This window comes from Erinaceus europaeus, chromosome 15 (assembly GCF_950295315.1).
Source record: "Erinaceus europaeus chromosome 15, mEriEur2.1, whole genome shotgun sequence".
Classification (NCBI taxonomy): Eukaryota; Metazoa; Chordata; class Mammalia; order Eulipotyphla; family Erinaceidae; genus Erinaceus; species Erinaceus europaeus.
Window position 1 is genome coordinate 26,930,415 of NC_080176.1, and position 13,425 is coordinate 26,943,839.

Below are 13,425 nucleotides of genomic sequence, written 5' to 3' on the forward strand. Positions count from 1 at the left end.
AGTTCTGCAAAAACAAACAAACAAACAAAACACACAGAGAAAAAACTTGATCAGGGCCCGGGTGGTGGCCCACCTAATTGAGCGCACTTGTTACAATGCACAAGGGCCCAGGTTCGAGCCCCCAGTGCCCACCTGCAGGAGGAAAGTTTTGCAAGTGGTAAAGCAGTGCTGCAGGTGTCTCTCTGTCTCTCTCCCTCTCTCCCTCCCTCTTGATTTCTGACTGTTGCTATCCAATAAATAAATAAAAACAATTTTTTAAAAAACACGTAGTTGTTGGAGAGAGTTGGTCAAAGTTTCCTTTCAGAGGAGAAAAAGAAGACGCAAAGGCCTGTCCTTGCCCATGCCTGACGCCTTCCGGGTTAAATCCCACTACTGTCTCTGTGTCTCTCCCTGACCAGCGCACCACTTAGCTCTGGCATATGGCAGACGCAGGGGTGGGCCCTGGGACTTCTCCCTTGCAAGTCCCTTGAGCTACCACCACCCCCATCCCACTCAGTCTGTGAACTCTGACCCCAGCAGTAGTCCTCCTTGCAGACCAGGATTAGGGGCTCAGAGTTTAAGCGGCTTAATTCCAGCACCACAGAGTTGAAGACACATCCAGGGCTAGGATTTGAACCTTGGGGCAGCCAAAGCCCTGGGAACCTGCTCTGCTCCTCCAGCATCAGGCAGGGTCTCGTCCTGGTTCCTCTCCTTTCCGCTGGCTGCCCTTAGTCAGGGAGCTACAGTGGGGGAGCACAGCGAGGCTCAGAGAGGTCAAGCAACCGGCTCAAAGCAGCCCTGCAAGCTGGCTGCACAGCCCAGAGTCTGCACACAGGCCTGGCCCCCACTGGAAAAAAGAAAGGGGTACCCTACCCCCCCTTTGAGTGGCCTCTGTCATTGTTCCTAGGGAAGAGGGAAACTGACTTGTTTTTTTGGTGTGTGTGTGTGTTTTTTTCCCCCCTTTAAAGAGAAGCAAGCGACAGGAAATTGGGTCTATTGTTTGAAACAAGAGGTGCAAACAAGCCTCCGCTTTGAAGCACTGAATAACAAATCCCACCGGGACCAGAAAGGCGAGAAGCTACAAGGTTCCCCCAGCCGACTTCAAGTGCGGAGGGCGGGCAGTGGCGGCGAGCAGGGGGCCAGCCAGGAGGAAGAAAAAGTGGGGCAGCGTTTGTGGAGGGGTATGTGCGTGTGGTCACCTGTCTCTCCCTCTGAGGGGGCCTGGAGTTGGGGAGGGGGAGCAGCAGCGCCTCCGAACCCCGCCACCCTGCGCAGGACGCCGGTGCCAGCCTATCCCACCTCCCACGCATCAGCGGCTGCAAGGGGCATGGGGGGGTGGGCTCCGACTTGTAAAGGGCTCGTGATCACTCTCCCCCAACTGTGAGCCCTCAGCTCTGATCGCATATCCATGACCCCACCCTCCCCGGGCAGCCCTGCTGCAGAACCGGCCCGTTTAATCAGATCCTTCCCCCCCAGACGGCCGGCACCCCGAAGTGAAGGAGTCCCAGTCTGCGGCGGCTTTGAAGGGTAGGGGAGAAACTCTCCTCGGGGCTTCGGGAGGACCCCTGAACACCCCGGCTTCCTATAACTCAAAGGGGGAACTACGGACTCCCCCGCCACCCCTCACAGCCGCCCTTTCCCGACCTCAAGGCCAAAGGCACTTAATTAATCTTGGCTGTAGATGCCCTGGGCCGGGGTGTCTGGAGTCTGCGCCGCCCAGGGATGTCTGCAGACCAGAGCTCCCCGGGGGAGGACGTCTGGAGAGCCGGCTGCAAGGTAAGGGAAGGGTCCCTGGCGGGCGGGTGGACAGGGACTTCCAGAAGGGCCTCAAGGTTGGGGAGAGGGGTGTCCCCTCAGTGTTCTGACTTTGTGGGTGTGGGAAGGGGAGACCCAGGTTGGGTGGGGGACAGCTTCAGAGAAGTCTGGGGTGCCCTGGAGAAGCCAGACCCTGCCTGACCAGTGAGTAATCAGCCTGCAGGAATCTCCTCACTGAGCTCTCCATCTCCCCGCCCCCACCCCCGGAGACAGGGATCCCCAGACCCAGGACCTGGGTCCATAGCACTGAGGGTACATGCAGTCATAAGACAAAGGGGACACCCCCCCCCCCCATACACACACTCGGTGGTTAGTGAGATGCCTCTCTCTGGTCGCCTGATTCCCAATCCACTTCTACGTGTTGCTATGAGGATCTTTTATCTGGGGGAGGCCTTACCTCAGAAGCCCCCCCCCAAAGGGAAAGATGGGTGAGTTAGTCTGGAGCTGGGTGCCTGGTGTCTGTCTGCCTGTGTGAGTCTGAGGTCTGCTTGGCCTTGACCTCCATCAAGGACCTTTCTCCTTTGTGCACGTGACACAGCAGATAGTTGGGACCTGTGACATGCGTCCAGCAACTTCTTGGCCAGACCCCATGCCCTCTCCTGGGCAGTCCCAGCTGCAGTCCGTGCAAGCTTACATATTGCACCCCCCCCCACATACACCCCTCAACACACATGTCTTGCTTTCTCATTTGTCTTCAGGGCAACACACACACACACACGCCTGATAACTCTGGAGCTTGTCACAGATTCTAATGGACTTGATTCCACTTCACATGGGGGGTGGAGGCTTTGTTTCTTTGAACACATTTGGGGGCTCAGCCCCACAGTCTGAAGGGTAAAGACGCCTTAAGCTGGACATTGGACCGACCCATGGCAAGGTTAAAACACCTGAAATTTCACCCCTGAAATAAATGAGAAAGAAGAGAAAAAGGAAAGAGAAAGAAAGACAGGGAGGGAAGGCTGGACTACTGCACTACTAAGTCAAGGACAGCGTGGTAGTGACCTAGCCAGGAGGGACACACTTCTCCTCCCAGGGGATTCCTTGCTAAGGTGCCCCATCTCTGGTGGAAGGGGGACAGAGCCCTCCCACGGGCTCCAGGCCTGGCCCTATCTGCTGGAGGCTTACATAGATGGACGGTTGTTTGCTGCAAGTGTCTGGGGATGTGGGGGGAGCTGAGAATATACCCTTGAATGTCAGGCAGGGGACCGAGCAGGTGTCTGGCTGTCCGTCTGTCTGTGCTCAATCTGCCAGTCTGTGAAATGGTCCTAAGATGCCAGCAGGGTTGAGAGAATCCAAGGCAGGGCCTTGAGAAAGATGAAATAAGAGAAGACTTTGATGGTGTGTGTGTGGGGGGGTGAATCTCCAAGTATTCCATGTGGATTTTCTCCCTCTGTCTCCGACGCATCATGAGGAGCGTGTCTCTGTGTGGGAACTGATAGACATGCGCGAGGGCACACAGGTAGCAGGATTCGAACCCCTACACCCACTCCTACCCATGGTTGCATACCTGTACGCACAAGCCGCCGTCTCTTAGCTCCGTGTCCTGAGTGCCCACAGCAAGGGCTAAGTCCTGCTCCCTTTTTGACAGGGTGAGTTGGAAGTGGGCTCTTTCAGAGTTAGCCGTGCAGGAGAGACACCAGAGCACCAACCCACCCACCGGTCAAGGAGCTGTCCCCGGTGTCACGTACGGCTCTCCCATGTGGCACCGAGGGCTTGAGTCCCAGCACAGGGTGGGCGTGCACTCTACTGGGTGAGCTGTCTTCCGTTCTCACCCCTCTTTCGTTCCCTTGAGCCCTGCCACTGCAGGAACCTCTATTATTATTATTATTATTATTATTATTATTATTATTATTATTATTTATTTGCCTCCAGGGTTATCCATGGGGCTCGGTGCCTGCCACTGTGAATCCAATGCTCCTGGAGGCCATTTTTTCCACTTGGTTGTTGTTGGATAGGACAGAGAAAAATCATGAGAGGAGGAGGAGAGAAAGACAGACACCTGCAGACCTGCTTTACCACTTGGGAAGTGACCCCTCTCAAGTGGGGAGCTGGGGGCTCGAACCGGGATCCTTACGCCGGTTCTTGTGCTTCTTCATACTGTGTGTGCTTAACCCAGGTGCGCTACCACCCGGCTCCCTGCAGGAACCTTTTACTCTGGTCTTTTCTGGTCATTGTGCATGAAGTGACCTGAGCAGATGGTGCCTGGTTACTAGACAGCTGGGCCTAGACTTCCTTGTCTGCCCCCTTCCCCTGAAGGAGGCTCCTGGACAGCCCCTGTGTGGCCCCCACTGCAAGTGCTGTCTCTAGGGTGCTCTCTGCCTCTACCCCACCAGCCTAATGACTCCCGGGCCTCCCCAGGCCTTTGTGCTCTCTGGGATGCTTCAATTAGCACCAATAGAGGCACGCTTTGTGTCTGCACAGCTCGGCCCTGGGCTCAAACTCATTTTACAAGAAAGTGTTAATCATTCCCATTTTACAGGCAGGAAACCCGAGGCCAAGTCAGACCCGGTGAGTCAGTGGCCAAATTAGGGCATGCTTTTCCCTCTCTGTCTCCCTTCAGAGAGGCCTGAACTCCCTGCTAGGGTGCAGGTTACAGATAGGATGGGTTACAGCCCCTGTGTGAGGTGACAGAGAAAGTCAGAGAAGCCACAGGAACGTGTGAGAAGAGCTTCCAATGTCAAGGCTAGCAGATTCTAGAAGCACAGAAAAGGCTGGAAGTTCGAACTTCTGTGCTTCTAGAATCTGCTAGCCTTGACATTGGAACTCAGGCTCCAGCCTGCTTGCCTCTTAGACAGCGACTGTCCGCCACCTCCCACCTCTGCCCCCCAGCACTACTGATTGGGTGGCACAGAATTTTCAGCAGTTACACATGAGTTCACTGTTTATTTAATGATTTCTGGGCTGTTGGGCAGGTGGGTTACTCCCTTTGGTTGTTCTTGATTGATTGGTCTTACTACCGGAAGTAACATTGTGCGAATACTTGCCTTTTGCACTTTTTTTTTTTTCGTCTCTAGGGATGTATTGCTCCAAGCTGACTTTTTCAGATAGAGAGACAGAAATAGAGAGAAAGACACCACAGCACAGAAGCCCTGGGGGCTGGGGCTCGAACCTGGGTTATGCCCATAACAAAGGAAGCTTACTAGTCGAGATGTATGTGTGTGTGTATATATATGATGATTTCTCTTTCCTCCTTTCTTTTCTTTTTTTCTTTTTTGTCTGCAGGGTTATCGCTGGGGCTGCACTGTGAATCCACTGCTCCTACAGCCATTTTTTTTTCAATTTTTGGGGGGAGTAGGACAAAGAGGAACTGAGAGGGGAAAGGAAGATAGAGGGGGAGGGAGGAGAATAGATACTTGTGGACCTGCAGACCTGCTTCACTGCTTGTGAAGTGACACCCCTGCAGGTGGGGAGCCGGGGGCTCGGCTCATACTGGCATCTTTGTGCAGGTCCTTTTGTCTTAGTACTATGTGCGCTTACTCTGGTTCACCACTGTCCTACCCTCCTCCTTTCTCTCTTTCTTTTCTTTTTTATTGCCACTAGGATTATCAATGGGGCTTGATGCCTGTATGACAAATCCACTGCTCCTAGTAGTCTTTTTTTTTTAAGTCATTTTTGATAGAGAAAGAAATTGAGAGGAGAGAGAGAGAAGAGAAGCAGAGACACCTGCAGCCCTACCTCACTGCTAATGAAGCTCCCCCACCCTCTGCAGGTGGGGACTGAGGAGCTTGAACCTGGGTCCTTATTCATGGTAATGTATGCACTCTACCAGTGGCACCACCACTTGGCCCCCTCAAAGGAGCTCTCTCGACAGCCTTTATTTTATTCTTTTTTTTTTTTTTAACATTTGTGCAGTTTCAGTCACACAAGTGTGTGTGTGTGTGTGTGTGTGTGTGTGTGTGTGTGACGGTGTGACTGTACCTTTGTTTCCTCATTTTAATAATTAAAAAAAAAGTCGCTAGATCAGAGGCTCACTTCTCTGTTCCTTCTCTCTATCTCACACACAGACACAATTCCAACATCCTGTGAGATTCTGCTTGGTGCCTAAACCTTTCAGGATATTTTAATACAGAGTATCAAAAAAAAAAAAAAAACCTGACACTGGATCAAATATGTAATGTGAATAGAGCTTGAGGGAATAGAGAAGTTTCTTCTTCCTTCCCCTCCTCCTCCTCCTTCTTTTCTTCTCACTGCTGGAAACATCAGCTTCCCTGGCTTCCACTGGAACAAGCTTGCAAAAGCTTCCAAACCACACGTACCCGGGCCAAAAAAAAAAAGAAAGAAAGAAAGAAAAAGAAATCATATCCAATCTGACAGTGTTTGCGACAAAAGAAAATCTAATTACATCTCAGGAAAACAAATCTTCACTCAGGTCCAAGGGTGCAACAGCTGAAACGTGTATGAGAGATGACACGGAACAGGAATTTGGCTTCCCCGTGGCAAACGCAGTTTTTATTATTTCTTTATTTTTAAAAACCCTTGTCTCTGCCCTTCACTTGGGATCGAGCCCCGTGTTCAGAGCTCCTGTGAGAGCCGTTATTAAGCAGCGAAAGGCAAGCATAAATAGAATGCAGACGGCCTGGTTTTCCCCACCCCCGGGAGGCGAGGATCTTGGATCCTGAACTTTACATTAAGCCGAAGAATAATAATATTTAGATAGGATTTTTCCTTCCGAGGTACTGACTGTGCAGGCAGGCTGGCTGCTGACTCTCTCGGTGACTCAGCTGTGACATCAGCCGGAGTGACAGAGAAGGCTGTCCCCTCTCGAGAGGCCTCAGGAAGTGTGTCATGTGAGCCGCCGTGGGATCATTCTGATAAAGCGGGGCTGGGCTGGGCTCATTAACTTGACCTTTTTAGAAGATTTCTATTAGGATGCAAGTCTGGGAAGAGAAAGACTGGGCTTCCAGCCTTGGGGGGTGGGGCACAGGGGCTAAGAGGCCAGGAGGGTGGGCTTTAGAAACTTTGCTGTAGGTAGCCCCCCTCTCTCTTTTTTTTAAAATTAATCTATTTTGGGGGCTGGGTGGTGGTGCACCTGGTTGAGAACATGCATTACAGTGTGCAAAGACCTGAGTTCAAGCCCCAGCTCCCCACCTACAGGGGGGAAGCTTCACAAGCGGTGAAGCAAGGCTGCAGGCCTCTCTCTCTCTCCCTCCCCCCCCTCTTTTTAAAAAATATTTATTTATTCCCTTTTGTTGCCCTTGTTGCCCCTCTCTCTTTTTTAAAGATTCCACTCATTTATTAATGAGAAAGATAGGAGGAGAGAAAGAACCAGACTAATGTGTCTGGTTCACCCCTTCATGTGTGCGGCCAGGGATCGAGCTCGGGACCTCATGCTGGAGAGTCCAACACTCTATCCACTGTGCCACCTCCTGGACCATTCTCGCTCTCTATCTTCTGCTTTCTTCTCAATTTATCTCTGCCTTTATCTAAAATAAGGAAAAAATTTTTTTTTAATTCATCTGTTTATGAGAGAGGAGGAGAAAGAGAGAGAAGGAAGAAAGGGGGAGAAAGAAAGAGAGAGAGAGAGGGAGGAAGGAAAGAAGGGAGGAAGGACGGACGGACAAACATCATTCTGGCACAGGCGATACTGGGGTTGGAACCCAGGACCGCATGCCTGAGTGTCCAACATCTGAGCCACCACACCACCTCCAGGGCGGCTCTAGAACCCTTTTTGGAGATTGGAAGTCCCAGAGCAGTTGAGTCTGAGCAAGTAGGTGTGTCTGCCAGGCGCTCCCTGCTGCTATGAGCCTCGTGGTGCAAGCCCAGCGGAGCGCACCAGCGCGTCATTAGAGGTGCGGAAAGATTGGTGGAGCTAACGGCGTGGACATGTGTTGTCCAGAAGTGCGAGCCAGCATTAACCGGTGGGCCTACATCCCGGCCTTTGAAGATTCCAGGAAGGGTCCTGGAGGCTGAGTGGTGCTGTCACCAGTGTGAGAGAGGCGAAGACGGCGGAGAACGGGAGAGCTTACTGTTTAGAAATCATTAGCGTTTGTTCTTACAAGTTTGGCTGGCTCTGGGTCCAATTATATCAGCACACATACATTTGGCGAAGGGAGGCGAATTATGTAGTATGCGTGTAATTACATGTAGCAAAATGTGTACTTTTATTCTGTAGGTATTTACACAGGAGAGTGAATAGTGTACTTAGAAATAATTAACAGAAAGCATTATTAAAAAACAAAACAATTAAAAGTCGTTTGGTGTGCTCAAGCTCCCCCCTCCCACCCACCCCCCCTAGAAAAAATCTGGAATCTTCCTTTTATTTATTCCAGCAGGCTCTGCCAACTCATTCTGGAAGGCAGTTACCAAAGACAAAAGGAAGAGAACGTAATTTCCCTTGCTTACTCTTGATCTTTTTTGATTTTCGGGAAAGGCCTTTTCAATTTTCAAGCACCTCAGAACTCTGGCCCGGTCTTAGATAAATTAAAAACATTTATAAACTCAGACAACGTGAGAGGCTGACTACTTTGATATGAATCGCAGCCCCCATAGCTGAGAATCCTGTACGACTTCTTAGGAGGATAATTCATTTTTTTATTCTCCTCTCTGAATCACAAAGTGAGCCTGTTTTATGCTTATTCGTGAATAAGTTTTGTTGGAAGCATGTAATGTTACATTCTATCAGAAATAGTTCTTATTGAAAACAATTCAGGATAGGTTCTAATGTGGATGCAAAAAAAAAAAAAAGGGAGTCAGGCAGTAGTGCAGTGGGTTAAGCGCAGGTGGCACAAAGCACAAGGACTGGTTCCCATTTTGAAGATCCTGGTTCGAGCCCCCGGCTCCCCACCTGCAGGGGCATCGCCTCACAAGCTGTGAAGCAGGTCTGCAGGTGTCTATCTTTCTCTCCCTTTCTCTGTCTTCCCCTCCTCTCTCCATTTCTCTCTGTCCTATCCAACAACGATGACAACAACAATAAGTACAACAATAAAACAACAAGGGCAACAAAAGGGAATAAATAAATATTTAAAAAAAGAAAGTTCATTAGGGTTTTTAGAATGAATTTTCTGAGTTCTTTAAAAAAATTGTGCACCTGTTACAATGCAGAAAGACCCAGGTTCTAGCTCCAATCACCACCTGCAGGAAGAAAGCTTCATGAGTGGTGAAACAGGGCTGCAGGTGTCTCTCTGTCTCTCTCCCTCTCTATCTCCCCTTTCCCTCTCAATTTCTAGCTGTTTCTATCCAATAAACAAATGAAAATAATAAAACAATTAAAAGGATATCTTAAATAACTTTAAAAAAATCACACCAGAAATAAACTTTCTGAATCTTTTCATTATTCTTGGAGCTGGGTTTAAAATGCTGGGTCATTCATTCTCCAACCTTTTTTTTTTTCTAGAGAGAAAGTCATCAGATGAAACTTAACATTATGAGTTCATCTGAAGTAAGATCTCAGGGGGCTGGTGAAATAGCTCATTTGGATAGTGTGCTGTTTTGCCATGTGTATGACCAGGGTTTGAGCCTGATCCCCTCTGCACTGAAGGAAGCTTTGTTGCTGTAGTCAATCTCTCTCTATCTCTGTCTAGCTTCTCTATCTGTATCTTTAAAAATACATATATCAGAACATAAAGACCCTTTTGTGAGGGAGGAAGAGGATGGTGTATACACATTAAGCCATCTTCCCATACATTTGGAAGACAATCCCAGAGGGTTAATTCCCTGGAGGGATCAGGCTAAGTGTATCAGAACCTTTAGTAAGCAACTTGCGGAGCCGGGTGGTGGTGCACCTGGTTGAGCGCACAAGGACCCTGGTTCGAGCCCCTGGTCCTCACCTGTAGAGGGAAAAGCTTCACAAGAGGTGAAGCAGGGCTGCAGGTGTCTCCCTCTCTATCTCCCCCTCCCCTCTCAATCTCTGGCTGTCTTTAGCCAATAAATAAATAAAGATAAATAAAAAAGCAACTTGCCTTTCTCGGGCCACCAGATGGAGAGTCAGTTTGGCCATAAGTATATATCTATTGGGGGGAGGGGATCTATTGCTATTCACCTTCTTGAGTTGGATGTGGATATTGGGGAGAGGGGTGGCCCCTATGAGGCCAGGAGAGCTTCTGAAAATCACTGTCCTCTGGTGGCTGTATTTAGTAACATCTTCACACAATCACACAGGCGGCCAGGCTTCCTTGGGCAAAATGAAATGGGCTAAGAAGGGAATTGAAGCCATTCTAGGCGCATCTATTGATTTATTGCCTTACTTGGTGCTAAGCTGTATTTATTTCACTTAATGGTGTCAGGTGCAAACGTCTTTCCCATCAGTCTTCCCAATCTGGTAACTTGGGTGGGACTGGAGTTTTGAAGGCCAGGGACAGCTTGTCACTTAGATCCTTAGGAACGATGGGCTTTTGTTCCCTCTGGGCAGGGTCCAAATATCAGAACTCACAAGTAATGCTTCCATTTTTTTTTTCCTTTTCTTCTTGTGTTTCTTTCTGTCTCAGTAACATCAGTCTTGACTTCTTGGTTCTAAGCCTTTTGTGGAAACTCATCTTTCTCTAGGCTAATGGATAGCTAGCTAGATCCCAAAACACTCCCTTCTCTGGATATTTTTACACAGCACATGGCTTGGCTTTGCAGATCCACGGTCCCTGAGTATTGGAGGTCACAGTGACCTTTAACCTAGAGGCTGAAAATGAATCTGAGAACCAACAGAGATAAGTCCACTTTTAGTTGAGCTGTAATTTGTTCAGATCCCATGATGCTTACTTATACTCCAAGAGAGGAAAATATAGATTTGTTTCAGTAAGATATTTTACCAATTTATTTATGTTGGTACCCAAGACTGAACCTGGGACCTCAGAGCCACAGGCAGGAAAGACTCTGTCAGAACCATGAAGGCTGTCTCTCATGACCCAAACTCTAGTTTCCAAAAGTTTTTTTTTTCTTTTTTTAAGGTTCCCTTAGCTGAGGAAACTTTTGACCCACCACCCTTTGCAGAGAGCAACCTACTCAGAATTGTGTACATCTCAAAACTCGGGAGCAAGTACTCTAAATTTTGTTGACACAGAGCTTTCGGCCAGTGGATGGGACGGTCATCTTCTAAGTCAAGATCACGTGAAAATAACGTATATGTAAATCAAGATCACAGCCAAATAGCATATATGTAACCGAAGCTGGATGTGTGTGTGGTGGGGAGAGGGGTATTCAATACAGATGCAAGGGATTTCCAAAATATTGCGGTGGACTGGGGACCCTGAATCCCAGCCAGATGGATTTCTGGTCATACATATGTCACTTACTTTTTGGGGTGGAGGGGGGGATGATTCAGAGGTAGAGGGGCGTGTATGATGGTTAGATTGAGAAAATCTGCACCAAAGCAGGACGGCTTCCCCCGACGCTTCCACACGGAGAGACTTTTATTCATTAATCTCGATGATATTACTAATTAATGACTTTTTCTGGGCAAAGCCCCATGCACGGCATTTTGCAGCCACCCCAGGCAAGCTCCGAGGCGTCGCCTGTCACCACACACACCCAGGTTGCGGTGGCCCCCGGGTGGGCACGTGCGCGGAGTGCCCCACGAGCCACCAGAGTTGGGGCGCCGCTGCCCCCTATCGACCGGCGGGGGGAGCTACAGCGCGGGCCGGGGCGCCGCACCCCGGGGTGGCCCTTGGATGCGCAGGCTGTCACCCCTGCACCCCTTCCCTCTGCCAATGCAGCTTGCGGCGAAGGGACCCCTCTGCATACCCCAGACTGGCCGAGGGCCCCGTTCGCCATACAGTCCCGGGATGTGTGTGTGTGTGTGTGTGTGTGTGTGGTGTGTGTGTGTGTGTGTGTGTGTGTGTGTGTGTGTGTGTGTTGGGGGAAGGTGGATGTCCACGCCTCTTCTCCAAATTCCGGGATGCTGGGGAGACACCGCACCCCCTGCAAACCCCACCACATCCCGTGGTGCCCCACTCCTCCTCCCGATTGGCGCTAAACCCCTGGACTCAAGTTGCAAAGCGGCTCTAATCCACTGACAGCCTTTATTATTATTATTATTATTGTCAATCTGCACACATTTTATTTACATATAATTTTCCAGATTAAGGAATTTGGGGATTTGTTGTTCACTAATTGCACGTTCAGGGGTGCGCGCGGGAGGGGGATCCATCCTGGGGTGTCGCCTCCTACCGCCCCCTCCCGCCCCCCCCACCCAATAGGGGGCTCCCACTTCGGAGCCCGGGTCCCCAGAGCGTCCACCAGCGACCCCTCCGCATCCCAGCACACTTGGGAGACGGGGGACGTTCGCCAGAGGCGAACCCCCACTTTCGGTGTCCCTGCACCCTAACAAGTGAGCAAGAGCCCGGGTGCCATGGACGAGGCCCCTGAACTGAAGGGGTGCGGCGGCGGGGAAACGGGATGCACTCTGCACGAGCCCCCCACTTTCGGAGTCCCTGCACCCCACGAGAGCAGAGCCCGGGTGCCCTGGACGAGGTCCTGGGGCCCCTGAGCTGAAGGGGCGCGCGGCGGGGAAGAGGGGTGCACTCTGCACGAGCCCCCTTGTGCCCCACTTTTCGAGTCCCTGCACCCCCATAAATGAGCAGAGCCCGGGTGCCCTGGAGCGAGGCCCCTGAGCTGAAGGGGCGCGCGGCGGAGGGAAGAGGTGCATTCTGCACGAGGCCCCCACTTTCCAAGTCCCTGCACCCCACGACTGAGCAGAGCCCAGGTGCCCTGGACGAGGCCCCTGAGCTGAAGGGGCGCGCGGCGGGGAAGAGGGGTGCACTTTGACGAGCCCCCCACTTCTTAAGTCTGCACCCCAGTAAGTCAGCAGCAAGAGCCGGGTGTCCTGGAGCGAGGCCCCTCCTGAGCCAGGGGCGCAGCGCCGGGGAAACGGGGTACACTGTACACGGGGCCCCCACTTCCCAAGTCCTGCACCCCAAGAAGTCAGCAAGAGCCCGGGAGCCCCGGGCGAGACCCCTGAGCCGAAGACGCGCGGGGGGCGGGGCGGCACCGTGCACGAGCCCCTCGCCCCCCCCCCCCCCGCGGCTGCAGCGCCCCCTCCGGGCGGCGGCTCGGCGTGGCGGCGGCTCGGCGTCTCCGCGGCCGCTGCGGGGCCGCTCCAGGCCGGGTTTTGGCGCCGCCCGCCGCCCGCCGGCGGCTCTGAACTCCAGCCCCCTCGCTCGCTCGCGAGCCGCCGCTCACTCCGTCTCAATATGTCTCAAGATGGCGGCCAATGCGGGATCGATGTTCCAATATTGGAGGCGCTTTGATCTGCCGCAGCTGCAGGTCAGGCGGGCGCGCGGCGGGCGCAGGGCGGCGGGGGCGGCGGGGCGCGGGCGGCGGGCGCGGGGCGGCGGGGCCGGGGGCGCGGGGCGTGGGGCGGCGGGGGCGGCGGGCGGCGCGGCCGAGTCGGGGCCGGGTCCCGCCGGCGCCCCGCGCCCCATCGATCCGCCGCGCGATCGGAAATTGATCCCCTTTGTTCGATTCATCGATCGGCCCAAGATGGCGCCGGGCCGCCGCCGCCGCCGCGGCCGCCGCTGCCCCCGGGGCCGGCCCCTCAGGCGCCCCCGGCCCTCCGCGCGGCGCGGCGGCGGCGGCGGCGGCGGCGGCGGCGGGTGGGCGCGGGGGCCGCGGGGCGCGGGGGTCGGGGCGGGGTCGGGGGGCGGCGGCGGGTGTCCCCGCGCCCCCGGCCGCCGCGCTCCGGGGAAAGTTTGTGGGGAGTTGCTG

The 13,425-nt window shown here is 52.7% G+C and overlaps 1 protein-coding gene across 10 annotated transcripts in view; it reads left to right on the plus strand.

Moving 5' to 3' along the window:
* Positions 1-997: 997 nt before the first annotated feature.
* CUX1 (cut like homeobox 1) overlaps positions 998-13,425 on the plus strand; it is a 389,471-nt gene continuing 377,043 nt past the window's right edge. For 5 of the 10 annotated variants that reach the window (XM_060173443.1, XM_060173447.1, XM_060173444.1 and 2 more), the window contains exon 1: positions 12,473-12,984. In XM_060173443.1, the coding sequence (XP_060029426.1) occupies positions 12,922-12,984 (63 nt within the window). In that variant the 5' untranslated portion in view covers positions 12,473-12,921. Of the gene's footprint in view, positions 1,161-1,455; positions 1,507-1,660; positions 1,756-12,472; positions 12,985-13,425 lie in introns of those variants that run through there. The other 5 variants (XR_009545034.1, XR_009545033.1, XM_060173451.1 and 2 more) reach the window with 3 other exon arrangements.